General features: G+C 57.0%; 2 protein-coding genes across 2 annotated transcripts; one reads left to right on the top strand and one right to left on the bottom strand.

Annotated features, from left to right (window-relative positions):
* Positions 1-7,786: 7,786 nt before the first annotated feature.
* On the bottom strand, positions 7,787-17,551 carry NDUFS6 (NADH:ubiquinone oxidoreductase subunit S6). Its single transcript, XM_036113646.2, has 4 exons — positions 17,370-17,551; positions 16,634-16,687; positions 8,752-8,874; positions 7,787-7,957 (listed from the first exon to the last, which is right to left on the bottom strand). Exons 1-4 carry the CDS (start codon positions 17,544-17,546, stop codon positions 7,892-7,894), a joined length of 420 nt encoding a protein of 139 aa, XP_035969539.2. The 5' UTR covers positions 17,547-17,551; the 3' UTR covers positions 7,787-7,891.
* A 1,262-nt stretch (positions 17,552-18,813) lies between these two features.
* On the top strand, positions 18,814-19,661 carry MRPL36 (mitochondrial ribosomal protein L36). The gene is made up of 2 exons (XM_036113647.2): positions 18,814-18,930; positions 19,239-19,661. Exon 2 carries the CDS (start codon positions 19,251-19,253, stop codon positions 19,572-19,574), a length of 324 nt encoding a protein of 107 aa, XP_035969540.2. The 5' UTR covers positions 18,814-18,930; positions 19,239-19,250; the 3' UTR covers positions 19,575-19,661.
* The last annotated feature ends 1,277 nt before the right edge of the window (positions 19,662-20,938 follow it).

The following is a 20,938-nucleotide window of genomic DNA, read 5'->3' as shown; positions in this document are numbered from 1 at the left end:
CTGGGCACGGAATAGCACTGATGGCCGGGGGCTCTCAGCTGTGGCGAGCTGGGTCCTCGTGCTCACCGGGCCGGCCCCCGCCAGGCCTGCCAGGTGGGGACCCGAGTGCAACATGTGGAACCCACGGAGCCCAAGGCCACAGGAATGAGAAGCACATGTTCCCAATGTGCCCCGGAGCCTGACAACGGGAGGCTGGTCCTCTTCCCATCCCAGCCCCCAGGGCCCATGGACTGGCCACCAATCGGGCACACCTGCCCCCTGGAGGATGGTGCAGACGCCTGCCAGGGGCGAGGCAGAGGCCGGGGGAGCAGGGACAGCCGCCACCCCTAAAGTGGCTGTCACTCCCGTGAGGGCGACCCTGAGGCCCTGGCTGGTCGCCTTGCAGGAGGGGCCCAAGCAGGCGTCCAGCGCTGGTCTCAGAGCTGGTGAGAGGCACCTCCACCAGGCCGGGGGGAGGGATCCCACGCATGGCCTTCCTCCCTGCCTCCATGGCCCCTGGGCCCAGCGGCCCCGTGTGTGAGCCAAGCCCAGCCCGGGTGGGATTTCTCCTTCCTGGTGGGGCGGCAGGGGCCCAGGCCGCACACTGGGCAGCTCTGACCAACACGCCCGCAGACCTCAGCGCCAGGCCGTCTGGTCAGGCCCCCACCAGCCGAGCCGCTCACCAAAGCCCAGGCATCGCCGGTCCCCAACCCCATGTCCTTCCTCTGCAGGAGACGGCCACGTGCTTTCCCTGCTCCTCCTAAGTGCCCCGGAGAACGCGGGCACCGCACGCACAGCAGAGGGCAGAGGACTGCGAGAGGAGCCACGGACGTGCTGCTGAGTGGCTGGGTCCCGCTTCGCCTCACGGGCCCCCGACACAGGGCTGAAGGAGCTCCGAAGGCCAAGCCTGCGCATAGAAACACAAGCCTGTGCTCTCCCGCCGGAGAGGGGGGACGCAGGCGGACTGCAGGGCGGACTGCAGGGCGGACAGCGAGACGGACAGCGAGGCGGACAGCGAGGCGGACAGCTAAGCGACTAACGTCTGCCAGCATTAACCGGGGGCCCGTGCAATCTGGAGGATGGAGCGGAAGGCTCCCCCCGGGGCAGGAACAGGGCCGCGCGGCCGGCTGGCAGGACAGTGGTCTGTAGGAAGTGAGGCCCGGCTGCTGACCAGGCCGGAGGAGCCCTGGGGGGTGGGGGGGGCGGCCGTTCAGAGCTCTGTCCCCAGCTGGCATGCTCTCCGCGGACTGTGAGGGGCTCACAGGGAGGGCTCCCCTTCTCAGCGACAGCCATCCTTCACAGGCCACTGGGAGATGCCGCCCTGCAGCCAGGGTGCCCATGTCCACGGGATGGCCGAGATCGGGGACAGCGCCAAATTGTCAGAAGCCAAGTACGTGATGCTGAGTGAGGAGCGTCTCCCTGGAGCTCCGAGGTTACGGCCCTTCTCTTTTTGCAGGGAGGGGGGTGTCTAATGTTCTTCCCCTCGTGGGCTGTGCTGAGCTGTGTCTTCAGCCTGGAGGCCGTGGGGGCCGTGGGGGCCGTAGGGGCCGTGGGGGCCGTGGGTCGGGGCATGCTTTCAGAAGGACAAGGGCCTCCTACAAGCAGGGCCTCAACGAGGGCTGTGAGTCCTCCTGGTGATGTCACTCCTGACCGTGGGCAGACAGGCGTCACGGGGTGACCACGCAGCGGGGACATGGCCCGTAAGTGGAGCTTACTGACTTGCTTGTGGAAAACCAGCCATCGTGACACATTCCCTCTTCATAAAAGCCCAGTGTTTGTAATGTTTGCTTTTCCTTTCAGTGACCCCCAAGGAGTTAAGTTAGCATAGGTGGCTGAGTGTGGGGAGCAGGGCGGGGCTGAGAGCCAGCTCCCCTGAGGTCGTGGAGGGTCAGGACTCAGCCGCACAGTAAGGAGGCCCTAGAGCTGCACCTGGGGCGGGCCATCCTGTTTCCGCACCTGTCGGACAGGGAGGCCCACGGGAAGGGCCGCAAGGTGCACCACTGTGCTTTCACTGAACTCACGGACAGAACTGGGCCTTAGAGCGTCCTGAGGACACAGGTCCCCTGCGAAGCGCCTCAGAAGCCGCGTTCCTCCTGAGCTGGAAGGAGGGAGCTACCCCAAACGAAGCCTCGCACCTCAGGCGGGGATCTCAAATGCTCCTCTGTGCATCTGGTCCATCTGATGAAATCTGTATCTGGATGTTCCCACTTTAAAAGTTTTTGTTTGCTTCATCTGATTTCAGAAACAGTGATTTCTATTTTTATGTCTCAAGATTAACTGGGACACGAAAACATGGCGTTTTTACCTTCTTATGCAAATTCCTCAGGTTTGTGTGTTTACTCAGAAAGCTTTCTCATAAAGAGGTGAACCCCCACTTCTTTTGTGGCTCCCTGCGGGGACAAGCTCCCTCTGCGCACACACTGAGCTGAGCCCTTGCGAGGCGGCGGGTGGTGGTGCCGAGTCATCGGGCCTGCAGGGGTGTGTCCTGCCGCCCACCTGACTCTCCCGGATGGCGGGCTGCTGCCGGATGTCAGGTGGGTAAAGTCTAGTGAGCACGGTGCAGGAGTCAACAGCAGGGAGCGTGCCCCCAGAGAAGCGTCCCCCAAAACCCTCATCCGCCCAGAATGGAAGAACAGGCCTTATTTGGAAACGCTGTCTTAGCAGGTGTCACGGATGAAGATGAGGCCACAGTGCAGCAGGGGGACCCCACCAGTGGCTGGTGTCCTTACAGGAAGGCCATGCGAGGACACTCAGGGACAGGAGGGCCAGCGAGCACCACGGCAGAGGTGGGTGATGGTCTGCAAACCCAGGCCCCCCAGCTTGCCCGCAGGCCGGGGGGCTTGCTTGTGCCTTCCGACGGAGGGCGCCGGGGGCCCCAGGGACACCCCGACTTCAGACTTCTGGCCCAGAGTGGGCGGTGCTGTGTTCTAAGCCTCCAGTCTGGGGTGGCTCGTTCAGGCAGCGCCAGGAAACCGTGCCTTTCCTCTCTGGACTCCCAGGTATCTGCCGCCGCTGTAAATCACCAGCCTCACTGTGGGAGGGGGCAGGTGCCCAACACGTCCACCCGAAACCGAGGTGACTGTCGCACACGTATACACTAGGTCCAAAAACATGAGCCCGTTTCTGGAGTGCCCGACCCAGGGGGGACCCCGGCCTCATGAGGCAGGGGTCAGGGGCTCAGGGATGATGTCATCCAGAACCCTGTACCCCCTGCCCCGGATGCTCCTGGTGGATGACATCACTCGGGCCCCACGAGCCCCCATGCTCTGCCTGATGACATCATCCAGGCCCCACACCCCATGCTCCACGTGTGACGTCATCCAACCCCACACCCCAGGCTTCGCACATTCATGTCACCCAACCGCACCACAATGCACTGCATGATGTCATCTGACTCCACGACCCCAAACTTCATGTGGATGACATCATCCAGGCCCCTAAACCCTTGCATGATGACGTTATGTGACCCCTAGCCCCAATGTTCCACCTGATGACATCACCCGTCCCGCCCATACACCGTGTGATGATGTCATCCAGGCCCGCCCCCATATTCCTGTGATGACATCACCTGCCCCGCCTCCACCCCATGCTCCGCCCTTGGGGGCGGGGCTTGCTGGCTGTGGAATCACAGGCACCTGGGATGCGTCACCACTCCAGCCTCAGTGTCCAGGGCTGTGGTGTCTGCCAGGTAACGTGAGGGCTAGCGCGACTTTGGGGCGCCCCGTGTGAAGCCCGCACTCCAGCTTCTGCAGCCTGATGGGAACACTGGCCTTTCTGGCTCCGAAGTTCCCAAACCACCATGCTCATAGGACATTACCTCCCCAGAAAACTGTATGATGCAAACAGAAGGGTTCTGGTTTATTACACGACTTATAAAATCTGAGAAGGACAGCGAGGATGGTGGGGGTCACCCGAACCGCATTCCCGAACGGCCAGTGTTTCAGTGAGCGAGGGGCTGCAACACACGGCGTCCTGCAGATTCCAGCTAGCGGCTCCTGATGGGGCAGCGTCCCTGCACCTGCGGTGGTCCAGACCGGGCAGTTAGCATGCGGCGGTCAGCACGGCCACGGTCAGCACGTGTCGGTCAGCACGCAGCCATCAGCAAAGCCACGGTCAACACGCCACAGTCCACACAGTCACTTCCGATGGCTACAATTAGCGCACTGAATCAAGCCAGAGAAACCATCTCCTAGGCCCTAGTTTGGTAAAATTTGCCTGACGGTCGTGCATGAACATGCGCGTAGCATCTTTTCCACGTCTGCCAATGGACAATGGACAATTATCCTTGGGATAATTTCCCGACAAGGTACTGCGGCGGGTTTTGGTGCAGAACTCAGCTCCCCTTGGGCACACACAGCCCTGCCACTGGGTCTGGACATTTAACCAGGCACCTGTGATCTGCCTCCACACACGCGCGCAGGCCCTTTGTGCTTCGTTCATCAAGTGTCTGTGCCTTTTCCCATTTTCCCTCCAAGATGGAATCTTTTCTCTATCGACCTGTATTTGAGGATATGAGTTTCTTTACTGTATGAGCTGCCAATATTTTCCCCAGTCTTCATTTGACTTTTCTGTTTTAAAGAAAACTCAACTACAATTGTAATGCATTACAGGGAAAAGAGAATGAAAAAATGAATTTTTTTCAAGAAGAAACAGAACCATGCAAGAGTTGGGACAAGGAGCGGAATAAGATGATAGTTTACACCTAAGTATTTTACATTACATAAAAATGGACTGAAATCTCCAGTTAGAACACAAAGAATTTTAAATTGGGTAGCAAAAATCCAACTACATTCTGTTTTCAGGACACAATAAAAACATAAGGATACATTCATGTTGAAGATAAAAGGACTAAAAACACAGAACATGCAAATACTAACCTAAAGAAGTTGGTGTAGCCAAATTAAGAAAAGCAAAACAGACCTGAAAGCAAAATGTTTTACTAGAGACGAACATAATCGCTTCATAATTGTAAGAGGTTCAATTCAGTGAAAAGGCCATTTTCAGTCTGAGGAAACGAACGGCAGAGCCCCAGACGTCCTTCTTTAAAAAGGGAAACAAGAAAGAAGAGATAGAACTTGGTGGAGGAGCACCCGAACCCACATCTGGGGGCAGCTCCCACCGGCCACGCCGCACCGGCCCGAGGGTGTCAGCCCCTGCAAGCCAGGGCGCTCAGAGCAGCCAGCCACGAGATGGACCGTCAAGCAAGTCTCAACCAACAGATTTCAAAGGATGGAATCACACAGAACATGTTCTCAGACTAGGCTACAAATTGCTAAGAGCAGAATATTCCCATCTACTTGGCCACTAATAATTACACACTTATATTTAGAACTGAAGAGTAATGACAAACCATGAGACTATGGACTCTGAGAAACAAACTGAGGGTTCTAGAGGGGAGGGGGTCGGGGGGATGGGTTAGCCTGGTGATGGGTATTGGGGAGGGCACGTTCTGCATGGAGCACTGGGTGTTATGCACAAACAATGAATCATGGAACACTACATCAAAAACTAATGATGTAATGTATGGTGATTAACATAACAATAAAAAACTTTAAAAAAATAAAACTGAAGAGTAATGAAAATACAACCCATCAAAACGAGGGGGTGTGGCTAAAGCAGAGATTAGGGTGAACTTCATAGCATTAAATACTCATGAGAAGAGGAATGCTGAAATTTAACACAGTAAAACCACCACCTCGAGAAGTTAGGAGAACTTCAAAATAAACAGCAAGAACATAGAAATCAAAGGTAATGGACAGAAGTTAAGCAAACAAAAACCAAAAATACAGCCAAGCAGATGGACAAACCAAAGACTGCTAAGGGGTCAATGAACCTCTGAAGAGATGCAGCCAGAAAAAAACCCAAAAAGGCACACTAACCCCTCAGGAGGGGAAGCCAATGCAGATCGTGAAGCGCCGACGAGATGTCAAGAAAGCACTCTCAACAGCTTTATGCCAGGACCTGTGAAAATCTAGGTAAAACGGCTAGACGTCAAGAAAAAAAATACAAGGCACCAAAACTGGCTCAAGGAGAAACGTGAATGCGCTAGCAGCTCACAGGAAATCAAACCTTCCTGCCACAGCACCAGGCCCGCAGGACTCTCTTGAGCACCCCCGTCAGTCAGTCATTGCAATCTTGCGCCTTCTCTTCCAGAGAGCCGAGAACCTGAGGGCTCCCCACCCAGCTCCAGGGGCGCAAACCCTGACACCAAGACCCAGGACAGAGAAAAGGAAATGCTCAAAAAGCCTCATCCAAGCCTAAACGTAGATGCGGAGGCCCCAAACCACATGAGGCCCCATAGGAAAAGGATTCCAGACCAGGAGCAAGTGGGGCCTCTCCAGGCAAAGGAATGGTTTCACTTTAGAAAATCAGAGTAATTCACAATGTCACATATTTAATGGAAAAAGCATCACCCTCCAACAGATGGAGAAAGCGTTTGGTAGAACTCCACATGCACTCAAGTTTAAAATCATGGCCAACAGGACAGAAGGCCCATCTGCAACCAGCAACTCGGCCAGGGGACCCCCCCCCCACGGGTGTCCCGGCTCTCTGCCGCCCTCCAGCCCCCGCAGGTCCAGGCATGTGGTCAGGGCTGCTCCCCTGGCAGGCCCCATGCCACTCAGATGCAGCTCAGACAGGGCTCTGCAGCTCCTAGACACCAAGGCCGCGTGATGTCCCTCCTGTGTTCATCCTGCTCCTGACCAGACCGCCAGCCCCTTCCAGCTCCCCCCACACTGACCCCGGGGTCACTTGGCCCCTTTCCCCCACCCTACGCCCCTCCTCTGACGCTAGCTCAGAGGCACTTCTGCTGGAAGAGCCTCATGAGGACCCACTGTGCGCCCCCAAGTGTGTCCAGAGTGTGAACTGGGGCGCACAATCGGCAGGCCTCACCCACCACCTCCCCTTGCCCCCGAGGCCTGCACTGGCCCCACAAGGGGTCCAGGAGGGGCTGTGCACTCTCCGTGCCCACGAACCATTCCCCTCAGGATGGGTGACTGTTCTAGGCTAGTGATGCTCTTCACTGTCTCCAGCTCCTAGGAATGAAAAGTTGCATGTCGTTCTGATAACGCCTCCATCAGGTAATCTGTTCTTTCATCTGGAAGCTCAAGTAGTTTTCTCTAGACCCTATAGTTTGGAGCTTACAATTCTTTAGAATCAGAATATCCGTAGCTGTGTCCTCACCAGTCTTGCTGGGATGTTGGCGTGGCCCGTGCAGGTTTCCCTTCAGCTCCCTTCCCTCCTTGGGTTAAGAGCGCCTCACCTCGTGTTGCCCCATCACTGCCTCCTCCTAGACCCCATGTACCGCGTGTCAGGGCTCGCGGGCATTCTACCCAGCCTCCTTTCCCTTCCCTCCAAAGTCCTACTGTTACTCTTCTGTTACCTTACTGCTCTGTTAACTACACAGGTTACCCTGAATCTGGCCTGCATGGGACTGTTAATACAGATGCTTCCCAGGCTTTAAGATTCTGCATTTCACCCGAAACAAGAGGACAGAAGGGAAGTGTCACTGCAGGTAAGCGGTAGGGGGGTGGGGAGCACATGCTTTCGGAGCACGGAAGCCTGAGCCCAGCGCCAGCCCCTGGGGGAGCCTTAAGCTTGATGAACCTCCGCTCTGCAGAATCAGAGCAGTCCTTCTCCCCCCCCCCCCCCGTCCCTGAGCCACCGAGTGTGGTTGCACGGAGCAAGGACGCGCTGCAGAAGGGCTGGCACGCGCCCCGGAGGGGGACCCCACTTTGGTCTGCACCTGTAAGTGCACCTTCATTTTCCAACGTCAGTTCTCTGAAAAAAACAAGCACGTGGCTCGCCATCCAGGATGACAACACCGTTTATTCGGCACCGGCAAGAGGCTCTGTTGTACGTTCCCGCCGGGCAGCCCGCACGCATGGCCCCCGGGACCACGATGCACGTCGTGCTAGTGATGCTGATGTCTGAACTGCAGTCCACAGTAGCCACACGTCCCCGTCTTTGTTTCCTTGTCCTGAAAGGATTCGAGAAGAAAGATCTCACATTTCCATATTCTGCTTCCATCTAAACACGTTTAGACATGAGACAGGAAAGTGTGCACAGAACTTGAAATACAATCTCAACTAGACACGGCTGAAATCCTGAGGTCGCGCCAGAACTGAGAACCGTCGCGGCACCGGGCCCGGGTCTGACACTCGCTGGCAGCCGCGGGCGGTGGCCTGAACCCCGGCTCCGGCCCCAGAACACATGGTCATCTCAAAGGACCGCCGCAAGGACAAGTCTTCCGGCCTTAGCTCAGTGCCCGTCTACTCCCCTGGCCCAGGAGGGCCGAGGTTTCACCCTGAGCCCAGAATTCAACGGCCTGGAGCAGGTGGAGCGCTGCGCAGAGGCCTGCCACCCCCCAGGCCGGGGTCTGGTCCGGGCACGCTCAGGCCACCAGCAGACGGGGCGCTGGGGTGCCGCTGACCTCTCGCCCCTGCGTTCACGCCGCGGCACGCCTGAGCCTCAGCCCCTGCTTGCCCCTCTGCTCGAATGTCCCGGGCCCTCCCCTCTCCAAGGCTCTGTGGGTGCAGACTCCAAAAGGAGGTTCCAGGAAGACCGAGCCCGTGTGTGTGGAAGGAATTGGACAGTCCGTGCTGGTAACACTGAGTATGTCCCAGAGCACCGCACGGCACGTCCCAGGGGAAAGGGTGCCCTTCACGCAGTCCCTACTGCGTGGTCTGTAGGAAAGGTCAGAGCCAGCACTGCAAGGGGCCACACGCAACGGGACAGCTTAGACTAGGGCAGCAAGGACAGGTGACACGGTACCAGGTTTATGTACACTTTCGGGTGGCCGAGAGCCCCCCCGCCGCCGTCACACGCAATCACACGATCTCCAACCTCACTCACGGGCTGCTCAGCTATCAAATCGATGGCGAAGTTTTCATTCACCTGGAATAAGATGGAAAGAAAAACTCATGTAGCCAAGCACAAGAGCTGGATAACTTCCTGGAATTTAAGCTTATGTAGACGATGCCCCCCCGACTCCCAGGTCCTACCAGCACAGGCACATTCCGTACGTTCTCGTCCGTTATTGCTGCGGATCTTCAAATGACACACATAATACACGCATACACACGCACACGTAACTCTCCATTTGGATACAATTTCACACTTACAGAAACCGTGCAGACACCGGACTACACGCACTCCCCCCTGGCCTGTACCTAATGCGCAGACCAGACCCCTCGCACTGTACCGCGGCTTTAGCACCGGCTCTGCTCCCGGACCCACGCCTCGCTCCGCCTGCTGGGACACGTGAGGAGGAGTGACACGAGACGGGCGCCCAGGGCTGACTGTCCCCGCCAGCAGAGGCCCCTCCGCGGTCACAGGGGCAAGGAAGCTCTGGCAGACGCCCACGGCCACGTCCACACCTAACAGGACAATACGGGACAACCCGGGACACTGGAGGGACGACGGGGTTGCAACTGCAGGGACTGAAACCCAACAAATATGCTGAAATCTGTGATTTCGCAGATTTTAAAATCCAATAAATACCTCGCCATAGGGAATGACCTCATTTTAAAAACTGGTAAACAAAAGGCAAGAATAGATATTCCTACTTCCTTCAGGCTAACCAAAGTGCCTTTCCGCAAGTGGGAAGCCGGCATCGCCCTCAGCCCCGTGCGGAGACGCTCGGCCACCGCCCGGGACCCCGCACCACGCCTCGACGGAAGCGCCCTAAGCCGCCACGCAGTAACCTCAGCACAGAGGACCCGAGTCGGACCTGACGAGTCGGACCTGACGGAGCTGCCACAGCCAACCCCGTTCCACACCCCAGGAACGACGGCACCAAACCCCACGAAGGGCCCAGCTGTGGGCGACTCCACAGGAGAAAATGACCCGGGTCCTTTGACAGGTGAGTTCCAAGGAGGTAAAGGGAGAGCTTGTATGTGTCTGGGGGGAGGGGGCGACACCTAAAAGTTAAAAGAAACATAGACACTTCAGCAACTGCAGCGCATGAAGCTTACCTGTATTCTGAGTCAAAAAATTTTTTTACTATGACACAATCAAGAATATTTACCGCCCATTAAAGATCCCTGTAATCTCCAGTGTGATACTGATGCTCTAGTCACGTTAGCACCTCCTGGGGATCCGTACGCACGGGGGAACCCGATGCAACGGAACCACGTCGGCGACCTGCTTCAAGATGGCTGGCGTTGGCGGGGAGCAGGGTGTGGGTGGATCTGAGCAGAAACCAGCACGGCCGCCTTGGGAAGTCTCCTGGTTGGTAACCGCTGGATCAGAATGGGCTCACAGGATGACCATGATTCTACCCCCTCCACTTCGTGGACTCTGTTTTGTTAAACAGCAATTCAAACATCCTGGCTGGGCAAATAATGTGTCTTACAACGAGCTACTGTGGCAAAGGGGACCCAGGCCAGGAGACCTGTCTCGCTTGTATGTGACCTGCCGTGAGCCAGGCACTCAGAGGCCATCTCTGGCCAAGGCCAAGGAGACCAAGCTCCTGAGGCTGGGCAAGCTGGGAAAGTAAAGCATCCGTGTGTGCATGTGAGTGTGTGGAGGGAAAGGCCCCCAACGTGCCCCACAGCACAGTTATGGAGCCGACTCCCGTGTCCCACCACGGGGGGCCAGCCCACACCACAGGCTGCAGCTTCCCGCCCCGGAGAGCCACGCAAATCCAGGAAGGACATCCAGAGGCGTTTCCCTGCTCCAACAGTCTGTGCTCCCCAAAGCCGTCCGCAGCAATCAGTCATGCTCTGACCACGCTCTCAGCCGTCAGCAGAGAGAGCTTTGTGTCCCACACTCGGGCTCCCAAGGAGCAGCTCGCTTGATGGCACCTCAGACCTAGGGTCACCATCAACCCACCCAGGGTGGAAAACAACGGCAAGACCACATCTGGGAAGGCACCCGCTTCTGGAAGCTGGAGGGTCATCTGACTGCAGCACACGGTACGGGATGAATGCCATCAGAGGGGGAACGTCGCACTTCCTGGCAGACGTCCCTGCAGCTACGACGGGGAGTGACGCCGTGTGCAAACAAGACAGGAAGCAGAGGCTACACACAGAGAAGTAAGGGCTGCCCAGGCTACTCTGCCATCTGCTTGGTGAGAACGAACCTCAGCGCTGTGCGTACCTAACAGTGAGAACTGCCGTGCGGGGCAGTCCCAGCCACCGGGGCCCAGCTGGGTGCCCGCCCTGTGTGCCCAGAGCCCCACCTCCACGGAGAGGCCCCATCTTAGAGAAGACTAGGAAACAAGGATCGGGCATGGATCAATCTTTACAAATAAAGGGGGGCTGGGACATCTGAATTTTAATAAAACCTGGAAATAAGTTAGAAAGGCACAGTCAACCTAAGTGCATGGTTTTTCTAAAGCCAGCAGACTCCATCCAGAGGACACGCGACCCAGCGTGGCCCAGCCCCTTACTCTTCCGCAGAAACAGATGGCCTCACCTGCCATCAACACAGAGGACGCCCCAGACCCACAGAACGTGGACATTCTGGGAAAATTTAATTACTTTTAAAAAGGTTTCTAGCTACAGACCATGATTTTGTGAAGCTGTATTCCCACAGACACAGCGGGAGGATACTGGGAAGTAGGGCTACGTTAGAGGCGACAGGCTGCACGCGCCACACGGCCGGGCAGGGAGGCCGGGCTGTCCCACAGGCCCCTCCAAGCACAGTGGCCCCTACAGACGGCCCGGCCGCTCCCCTTACACCCGAACCTTACGTGGGCTGCGGACGGAGGGAAGGCCCACTCCCCTCTGCTGCACACAGAGCCACACATCACACAAATGAAGCCTCAGGGTGTAACACAGGACGGCGTCTACCTAAGTGACAAACCCCCGGGCCCCATCACGGCAGTCAGACCGTCATCTCCCACGGGAAGGGCAGCTGACACCCGAGACTGACACAGGACTGCCCCTGTCACTCAGCTGCAGGGTGACCCTGACCTTCCACGATGAACGTCTCGTTCCCGGGGTTCGGTTCAACCGCAGGCGTATGAAAAGCCCGGGAGCCAGCAGGTGTCCAGCAGCCAACTGCAGGTGACAGCTCAGGGCTCCGTCTCGCCGCCCTCACCGAGGAAGGCCGCAGAGCATCACCAGACCTCGCGAGGGCACGAACGCAGACACACGTCACAGCACCCCACGCTCTTGCCTCGGCTGTCGGCACAGTGGGTTTCAGGCGGACGGAGCCACACGCCCTAAACTGCGCCATGGCTCTAGGCTGTCCTTGACGCACCACCAACGTAACGAATGGGAAATTACCCTTTTATGTATCTCTTGATGGCCAACTGATTCGGGCATAAAGATACTTAGGTTCAAATTCGTTTGTCAGTAAGCTGTTACGTTATTCTAACTCGTGGTTTTGGAAGTGACAGTTCTTACGGAAAGTTTAATCCATCAAACTGAGATCAAATCCATTAAAAGTACAACATAAAATACAGGACTATACAAAATAGTATTAAAACTACACAAAAAGGAAGAATAATCCTAGTTGAGTAACCAACGTTCTGTAAGGTGCTAACCCTGTTTATGAAAATTTACAGAATTAAAATAAAGTAAAAGCCCAATTATTTAGACTATCAGGTATCTTTAATAATAATACCACATTTATACTTAGCTGAACATACGTGTATATACACACTACTATAATTTTTCAATCACAATAAAAACTGCGGTTTTCATCCAAATTAATTTGTAACACAAATCTGGAGAAAATGCTCAAAAATACCTCCTAGGCTTTTTGTACGGCAGTGTTCGCAGGTGCTCTGGAGGGAGAGGACAAGCACGGACACAGGGAACCGCCAAAGCGAGAGAGGAAGGCACAGACCCCGAGGCTCAGCGCCGCCAGGGCCACCAGCGTCTGAACCTTGGGCTTCAGGAACTCAGTTTCAAGGACTCCCCCTGGATCCGAGAGGTAAACAGACTTCTGACAGTCCACGCCCCCCAGGGAAGCCAAAGGTCTGTGGCTCCTAATCACCCGAAGATTTATTTAAAACGCACATGCCTTTACCCCACTCTCACGGCAGACAGGATGTACTTGGGAAGGGAAACGCAGAAGACAAAGTGCCCAGGAAATGCCGAAGAGCCTGCCACCGCGAACACAACTCCCCAGTCTCCAAATACGCCTTAAAAGGCATGTGCTTGCTCCTTCCAGAAGACAAGCAGACAGACACAGGAAACCATCCTCGTTAAACCCTTCACAGACCAGCGAGGAGGCGGGCCTTGAAAAGAAAGTCCGTGGGGAATTCTACTGCGTGAGTCGCTAAGCACAGGGCTGCAAACTGGGCGGGGGCGCGGGGGGGACTGTGGGCGCAGAGGAGGGAACCCCACCTGGAGGGAGCGACCCCGAGCTCCACTGCCGCTCAGCAGGAGCCATCTCTCCAAATGTGGGCGGGGCGGCCCCTGGCACTAAGCCGCGCCTGCTGCCCCCTGCCTGCACCTGAAGCGCAGGGACCCTCCTCCCAATCCCCGGGGCAGCACTGCATCCCGCTGGCTCGTTCAGCCTTCTCGAACCTTCCAGACACGCGTGTGTGTGCATGTGCACGTGCGCATACGTGTACCTTCGCGTCACGACGGTTCCGATGGCTGTGTGCTAGGTGCCGTGTCAGACGCCAGCCAGCAGGGGATGAGACGCTCAGGGTCGCACTCTGCTCCCCATCCTGGCTAACACCCGAGAAGCTTTCTAAAGCTTCTGCCTGGGGAGCGTGGGCCACCTCAGCGGAGAAGTCCCTTCACCAGGCGAGCGGTCTGCTCTGCCACGTCCCAGGAGAAGCAAGGCCGCACGAGCTAATGGCTAGCAAGCCCTTCAAGGACACTCTTCACTCCTGGGTGGGCCCCGAAGCCACCGGGCACACACCCGGTCCGCAAGCTCCTCTCTCCAGCACTCGCAGCTCCCGCTTCCCATCCCCAACATCCCCAGACTCTTCTGAGGTGGACAAGCTTCATGTTCTTGCAACAAACACAGCAGGTCACATGGACATCGGCACCACAGGGACCACCCCTCAGGTCGGTGGTGGGTGGCACCTTCAAGTTGCTACTGAAGAACAAAGGGGCCCAGCGGGGGAGACCGAGTCATAACCAGACTCGCCTGCCAGCCGTGGGGGGGTGGGGGGGATCTAAGACGGGCAGGAAATGTCCAGGGCACCCTCCCTCGGATGGATGCCCACTCCGGGCAGCGGGGGTCACCAGCCCCACAGCTGGCGAGGGTATTCCTACTGGGGCAGAGCATCACTGCAGAAAGTGGAGGGCAGGGGGTAGCTGTACTCAATGGACCTCGGCCTCCCAGTGTCCTGGGCTCTCTGCCTAATTGTGCATCTTTAAAACCTACAAATGATGCCTGCCCCAGTCACAGTAACCCAGCAGCAATAGAATAAGGCACGTGCTTGCTGATGGCTCCCTGGGGCGGGGGGGGTTCTCTAGCGGCTTGTCTGCTTGGACCCGGCACCCTCAGCCCGGTGAGGTCAGCGACTGAGGCAGGCAGTGCTTGGGGGCTGCACAGATCCGGACGTGGTCAGACAGAGCGACCTGGAGCCATGCTCGAAACCAGATGAGTACACCCAGCTGCGAGGTGACACAGACAGCACCGCTACTGTTCTCACTGTTGTCCCCATCACTGCCACTGCCCACTGTGGTCGCTTGTCCACACGAGCTCTTCCACTAGAGGACAGGAAACGTGTGCCTTTTCGTTTGATGCGTATGACCACAAAGTCAATGAAACTATTTCTGTAACTTCAGACGAATATCTGCTCAGTTCCAGCCCTCTGCCTCACGGAGGACCATGGCAGGCCTGGCTTCTGTCCCCTCCTTGAGGGGTGGGAGCTGGGTGGCCTGTTCTTCAGCACGTGAGTGTCCCCTCTTGGGAAGATCCCGTCACAGGCTCACACAGATTCCTTTGCAGACTATCAGGCATGTCTGGTCAGGAGTGGCCAAGAGCCACACACAGATACTTTCCATTTTTCTCAGCAAAAGCCAGCTCAGCTATCTAGCTTCCCGTTCTCCTTGTTCTTCAGATTAAGCTGAGATTCGGTGGATTTCTTAAAATACAACTAACCAAAACTAGAGAGACAGTAAGACCCATGGTTGTCAGAGGTTGGTGGGAGGAAAGGATGAATAGGTGGAGCACAATACATTTTTAGGGCAGGGAAACTACTCTGTGTGATACTGTAACAGTGAACACATGACATGAGTTTGTCACAACCCACAGAACGTACACCACAAAGAGTGAACCCCAACATAAACTGCGGACTTGAGCTCGTATCAACATCCATCAAGTGTTCAAAGTAATCACTCATAACAAACGCAGCACCCTAACGCAAGATGTTAGTAACGGGCTGCCTGGCAGGAGGTGGGCATAGGGGAACCCTCTGCACATCATGTCCAAGTTTTCAGTACACGTAAAAGTCTTCTAAAACAATGTCTTTGGGAAACCCAAACCGTTTTACAGTACTACTAAATGCCAAATTTTTGTCATAAGAGAATGAAAGCCAGAGGACAACTCATTTACTGACATGCCTTGCACCTTTACAACTTGAAAATTTGCCCCCAGGACACTCACGATGTCAAACAGGAAAAGGCCACAGAGACCCGGAGCCAGGATGGGTTCCGGACCTGAGTGAGCGGACACCTTCAGCTCTGCCTCCTCTGTTCACACTTCACTGGCTTCGCTAATTCTGATTTTGTTCGGTTGGTTTTGGTTTTAAGTTGCTCCCCTTGCCCCTGCTAAGGCAGTCAGAAACCAGAGGCCACACAGAGTCTCTAGCAGAGAGGAGCTTGGGACAGACTCAGGTGCTTGCTAAAGCATCAGAGTTGCTGAGCTAGGGAGCTGGGGGCCAGGTTGCAGGGGCGACCCTGAGGCTTCAGGACCCATCTGCTCCCCACCTCCCCCCCAGCCACTGAACTCTGTCTCCACCAGCCTGCTCCTACCCCCGACACCCACAAGGCAGAAATGGAAGTAGAAAATGAGAATTTAAGAATGAACTATGTAACCAAGATCAGAGGGGAGGGGAAACACAACTTAAGACACTGAGGAGTAAGAAGAAGGCTGACTGAGGGAAGGAGGGGCTCAAGGGGACTATGGAGGACAAAAGGACTCAGAAATGGAAGACCACCCGAACCAACGTGCACGAAGACTGGGGATCTGGCAGCGCGGGTGAGAGAGGAATTAGGAAGAGCACAGGCTCCTGTAGGTGGAGGACACCACTATCAGCACCCTCTCTCCTGCAGTCATGGTGGGACACACCCAATCAGGGCAGGACAGTCCTCCTGCCAGGTTCAGCTCCGGAGTGTCAGTCCCTGTAAGAACACAACCTCGTCTGTTTGGCAGGAAATAGGAGAAAAATACCCCAAAAGGTGACTGAAAGAGTAATTTTTAAAAGTTGATGTGACTTCCTTTAATCTGAGGGTCCCAGGGGTATAAGGCACAGAAATGAAGAAAAAAGAAAAAGCCCACTCCCATTTATACATAAACCCAGACTACACTTACAAGATGTCATCTTATATATTTCAGAAGGAAACAAAACAAAACAAATGTAGACACGTAGACATTTCTAAGAAATGCAGAATTCCAGAGCTTCTCGGGGGCTCACAATCTGAGAATTTAAGGCTATATATTAACTTTCACTTCTCATTGGTTCTATAAAGGTCTTATGAAAGCCTACCTCTCTTTTACTAGATCTCTCGCTTACCTCTTTCTGACGACCCACAAACCGAATTTTCCTATAGTCTTTATCATCATAAACCTGGAAAAAAAAAAAGACCATATATTATTTTTGCAGCCTAATTCTGAAAGAAGTCACTTAATATCAATAGTAAACATTACAGGAAAGTGTTTTTCTGAACATTGCGGCCATTCGGGATCAAACACAGGAGCGACAAAGGATGGCTGTGTAACAGGGGCGTATTCCGGCAAGACGCCTAAGGTGAGAAGGGGCAACACCGTGAATGGCAAGGTAGCAAGGCGGAGCTGGAAAGGGCAGAGACGAATCGGGGCAGAGGAGCGCCCCCCGACTTCCTTCCCCGGGCGGCAGTTCAAAGCCCTACTGGCGACACTGGGATAACATGGGTTCCTCAGTCACCTGCCGGCCTCTGACTACAGTTTAACACCGTCTTGGCGTTTCAGACGAGACGTGACGAGTACCACTGAGCGCGGCACAAGTACGAGTCGGGCGGCAGGCTCCACTCTGGAGCGGGCGGAAGCCGAGGACCGGTACGCCCTCACTGCCCCGCCTGTCGGAGCCTGAGACCCGACACTCCTCGACCCTAGCCTGAGCCGGGGCTGGCACCGGATTCGGCCTGCGAGACACGGCGCGAAGCCGCCGCGTCCCCGGGAACCCTGCCCACCGGCCAGCGCGTCCCCCGGCCGCAGGCACCGGAGGCACGGGGAGCCGAGATGGAGGGCGGCCTCCACGCTGCGGCAGTTACCTGCCCGGTGTGCGTAATCTTCTCCCCGGTCGGCGACGTCCGCACCGCCAAACACCTGGCGCCCCGGGGCAGGCTGAGCGCCGCCCTGCCGCTCCGGCCCAGCAGCCGGCAGAAGGTCACTGCCGCCGCCATGTTGTGGGCTGACCCCTGACCCGGCGCACCGACACGCTGACGCATGCGCACAGCTTCGCAGGGCCCTCGCGGCCGGGATTTAGAGCGCTTTGGAGAGTCGCGCAGGCGCGGTGCGCGCGGGCTAGTGCAGCCCTGCAGGTGCCGCGGCTGGGCTGGGGCTCAGTTAGAAAAAGGCGGGAGATTTTACGCGCAACGTTAGCACTTAGCAGCTGTTGGGTGATTCCTACCTGGGGTGGGACAGGGGAGGATGGAAAATGAAGGTGCACTTTTCACATTCGATGGTAATAATCATGGGGGGGTTACACAGAGAATGTTTTTATTAGTGAAGGGTCCTTGCCTAGAGCGAACTGTAAGTCCTTCACGTTGCGCAGTGCGCACTTCTGTGTGGCCACGGGGACAGCATGTTTTGGGATTTCTGCAGCAGAGCTCCATTGAAGCAACCAGTAAAGCACAATCAATGTCATCCCCCATGCAGATCAGCCCCGAAGGCCCCCTGCTCTAGAGCACACCTGGGCACACTCCGGCTCGCTGTCCCGGCGCTTCCCTCCCCGAACTGCCTACCGGTTAATAGACCGGTCAGGAGGGTCAGTCACGCGGGGCCAGCGCCCAGATGGACAAGGGCGGTGGGTATGGGGGGTAGACTCAGAGCTGGGGTGACCCCCCAGGAGCTGAATGCACCCACAGCCTGGACTCCAGGAGGTGGAGGTGATGAGAGACTAGATGCACTGAAAACCTCTCGGAACGGAAGGATGCCCACAGACGGGTACCCACAGGCAGGCCCGAAGCTCACCTGGGCAGGTGTCGTGGTGGGGCGTGCCGGTGGACCGTCGTCAGCAGGTCGCCTTCGTGCACGGACAGCAGATGGGTGGGTTCGCGACACATACACGGAACTGCAGGTGTACTGAGTTCGTCGTGGGCTCTGGCGGTGGGTAGATGCGGGCTCGCCGGAATCTTTCAGCTTTTATTGGAATGTTTCATAATAAAAGGTTGGAGGGGGAAAAAAAGATATTTAACTGCAACTAGTTAGGACGACTGCTTATCTCCACTGCTTCCCTGAGCCGTGCCTCCTTTCCCCCAGGATGTCCACTGAATACAAACAGTGAGTTCTTCTAGATTTTGTTTTGACTTCGGTATTCGTCTGTTTTCTAAAAATGTCTAGTTGGTTGTGATTTCTTTTGCATTCTAGATATCTATTTCCGTTCCCATTTTGACATCCTCCAAAATCATTGGCACCCTGTGGCGGGAAGGTGTCCCAGGTGGAGGTCACAGGCGCGCTGGGGACTCCGCCTCGGCGCCCGGCACCTTGGGGATGGCCACGTGATCCTGCCGCCATCTTTCTTTCTGGCGGACACTCCGGGCGGCGGCGTCCCCGCCCCATTGCGCAGGCGCTTGCGAGGCGTGCTGCCGGCCGCCGTGGTCGCCTTCTCAGGTCAGGGGTCTCGGGGGTCGCGAGGGGCGGGGGGCCGGGGAGGCAGCTGGTGCGGGCCTCGGGGGTCCCTGGGTGCGCCACGGCCTCAGGCCCTCCGCGCCCCGGACCCTGCCGCCGAGAAGGGCCGCCTACGTGCTGTCCCCTGCCGGCGGGCACGTCCGGGGCCGGCGCTTCCTGCCGCGTCCCCGGCCCTCAGAGACCCCCGGGGCCGGGGCTGCAGCGTGCGGGCGGAGGGGCGGGGGTGGGGCCTGTGGGCAAAGCTCTGCCTCGCGCGCGAGGACCTAAGGGCCGCTCTTCTGTCCCCCTAGACTCGGCGCAGCATGGCGTCCGTGCTTGTGACGAGGCTGCTGGCGTGCGCCCTGAGCCCCCTGCTCCGTCGCAGGCCGCCCCCGGCGGTGCCCCGCGCGCTCTCCACTCTCCTGCCCGGACCCCTGCGCATTGCGGGCGCCGCTGGTGCGAAGCCCGGGGCGTGGGGGCCCGCGGGGCTGCGCGGCCGCCTGCTGCCCGGCCTGCGGCTTGCGCTGGGGTTCAAGACCAAGGGCGTCATCAAGGAGCGCTGCAGGGACTGCTACCGGGTGAAGAGGCGCGGGCGCTGGCTCATCTACTGCAAGACGAACCCAAAGCACAAGCAGAGACAGATGTAGGCCCGTCACCAAGAGAACGTGCAGAACTGCGCCACTTCCCTGCGGAAAGGGCCCTCCTGCCGAAAGAAAAATAAAATGTAAACACTGCCTCGTCTTTGCCGGCCCTCAGGTCTCCTTGGCCCGACCGCCAGGGCACTCACCTGCTGTGCAGCCCAGGCCCGTCCGCTAGACGAGCAGATCCCCGAACGGGAAACGCACCCTCCGCTCTGTGCACGCTGTGTGCTCAGGCTGGAGGGCGGCGGGTGAGGCACAGGGAGAGCTGACCTTGCCCCGAGGTCGGACTGCAGCCCCGCTAGGGAGAACCAGATGCCCTGGGAAGGACGGCCGTGCGGCCGAGCTCAGCCTGGCCCTGCACTCAGCTGGAGTGCCGCTCTTACGGGACTTCACATTCCTTCTCTCAGCATTCTTGTCTTGAGGGTAAGTGTGAAAGCCTTGAAAGCAGTTTTTAAGTCAAGGACAATTCAACTTTCCATATGCAAAGGTATTCCAGATATCGGTTAAGCGTGTTTGTCATCTGTCGTGAGACGACGTGCACACGTGTGTGGTATGTGCACATGTTTGTACATGTGTGGTGTGTGTGTGTGCATTTGTGCACCACGCACGTGGGCGTGTTCGTGCGTGCATGGATGTGTGTGCGTGTGTGTGTGTGTGTGTGTGTGCTGGGCAGAGCGGCTCTGGTCCCCTCTGCAGGCGTGTGGCCTGGAGCCAGGGGCGCAGGAGTTCTGTGTCTCCTGTCTTAGCGTTACGGCTGCCTCACCCACATGATTGGAGCTCCACACAGTGGCCCTCCCTGGCCGCCTTCCTGTCCAGGCCACGGCTGGAGCGGGTTATGCCAGGTGGGATGGCAGTACAGGGAGGTCAGTGTGGGTAAGCAGCATGTGCAGAGGCCAGTGACGGCCTGGCACAGGGACTGGGCTTCCTCAGTCATGCTGCTGCCCAGGAGGTGGGGTCCAGGCTGAGACCTGCAGGACCAGGGAGAGTGAGATGCCAGGGCGGCGCCAGTGAGGGTCTGAGCAGCATCGTGCTCGTGGAAAACTGGATGACCCCCCAGCCCACGGGCAGCTCTGTGAGCCATGCTCAGGCACTGGGCACATAGTCCTGGCCTTGGGGGTCCTGACTGTGGTACCCAGATCCCCAGCACAGAGCCCAGGAGAAGGAAAAGAAGAAAATGCCGTTCCCTGGAGCACTTCATCCTGGGAGAAGGTGGGATTCTGCTAGTTCCGCTGGAGTAAAGACCTTTCCTCCTCAGTGCTTCCAGTACTTCCGGGACCCATGCCCGGGTCCAGGTGCAGCCAGGCCTCACAGAGACTGAAACACATAGATGTGCAACATAACGTGTTGTATTTGACTTGAACCGTGTTGCG

The sequence above is a fragment of the Halichoerus grypus genome, chromosome 2 (genome assembly GCF_964656455.1).
Source record: "Halichoerus grypus chromosome 2, mHalGry1.hap1.1, whole genome shotgun sequence".
Classification (NCBI taxonomy): Eukaryota; Metazoa; Chordata; class Mammalia; order Carnivora; family Phocidae; genus Halichoerus; species Halichoerus grypus.
This window is presented reverse-complemented; position numbering and strand designations above follow the sequence as displayed.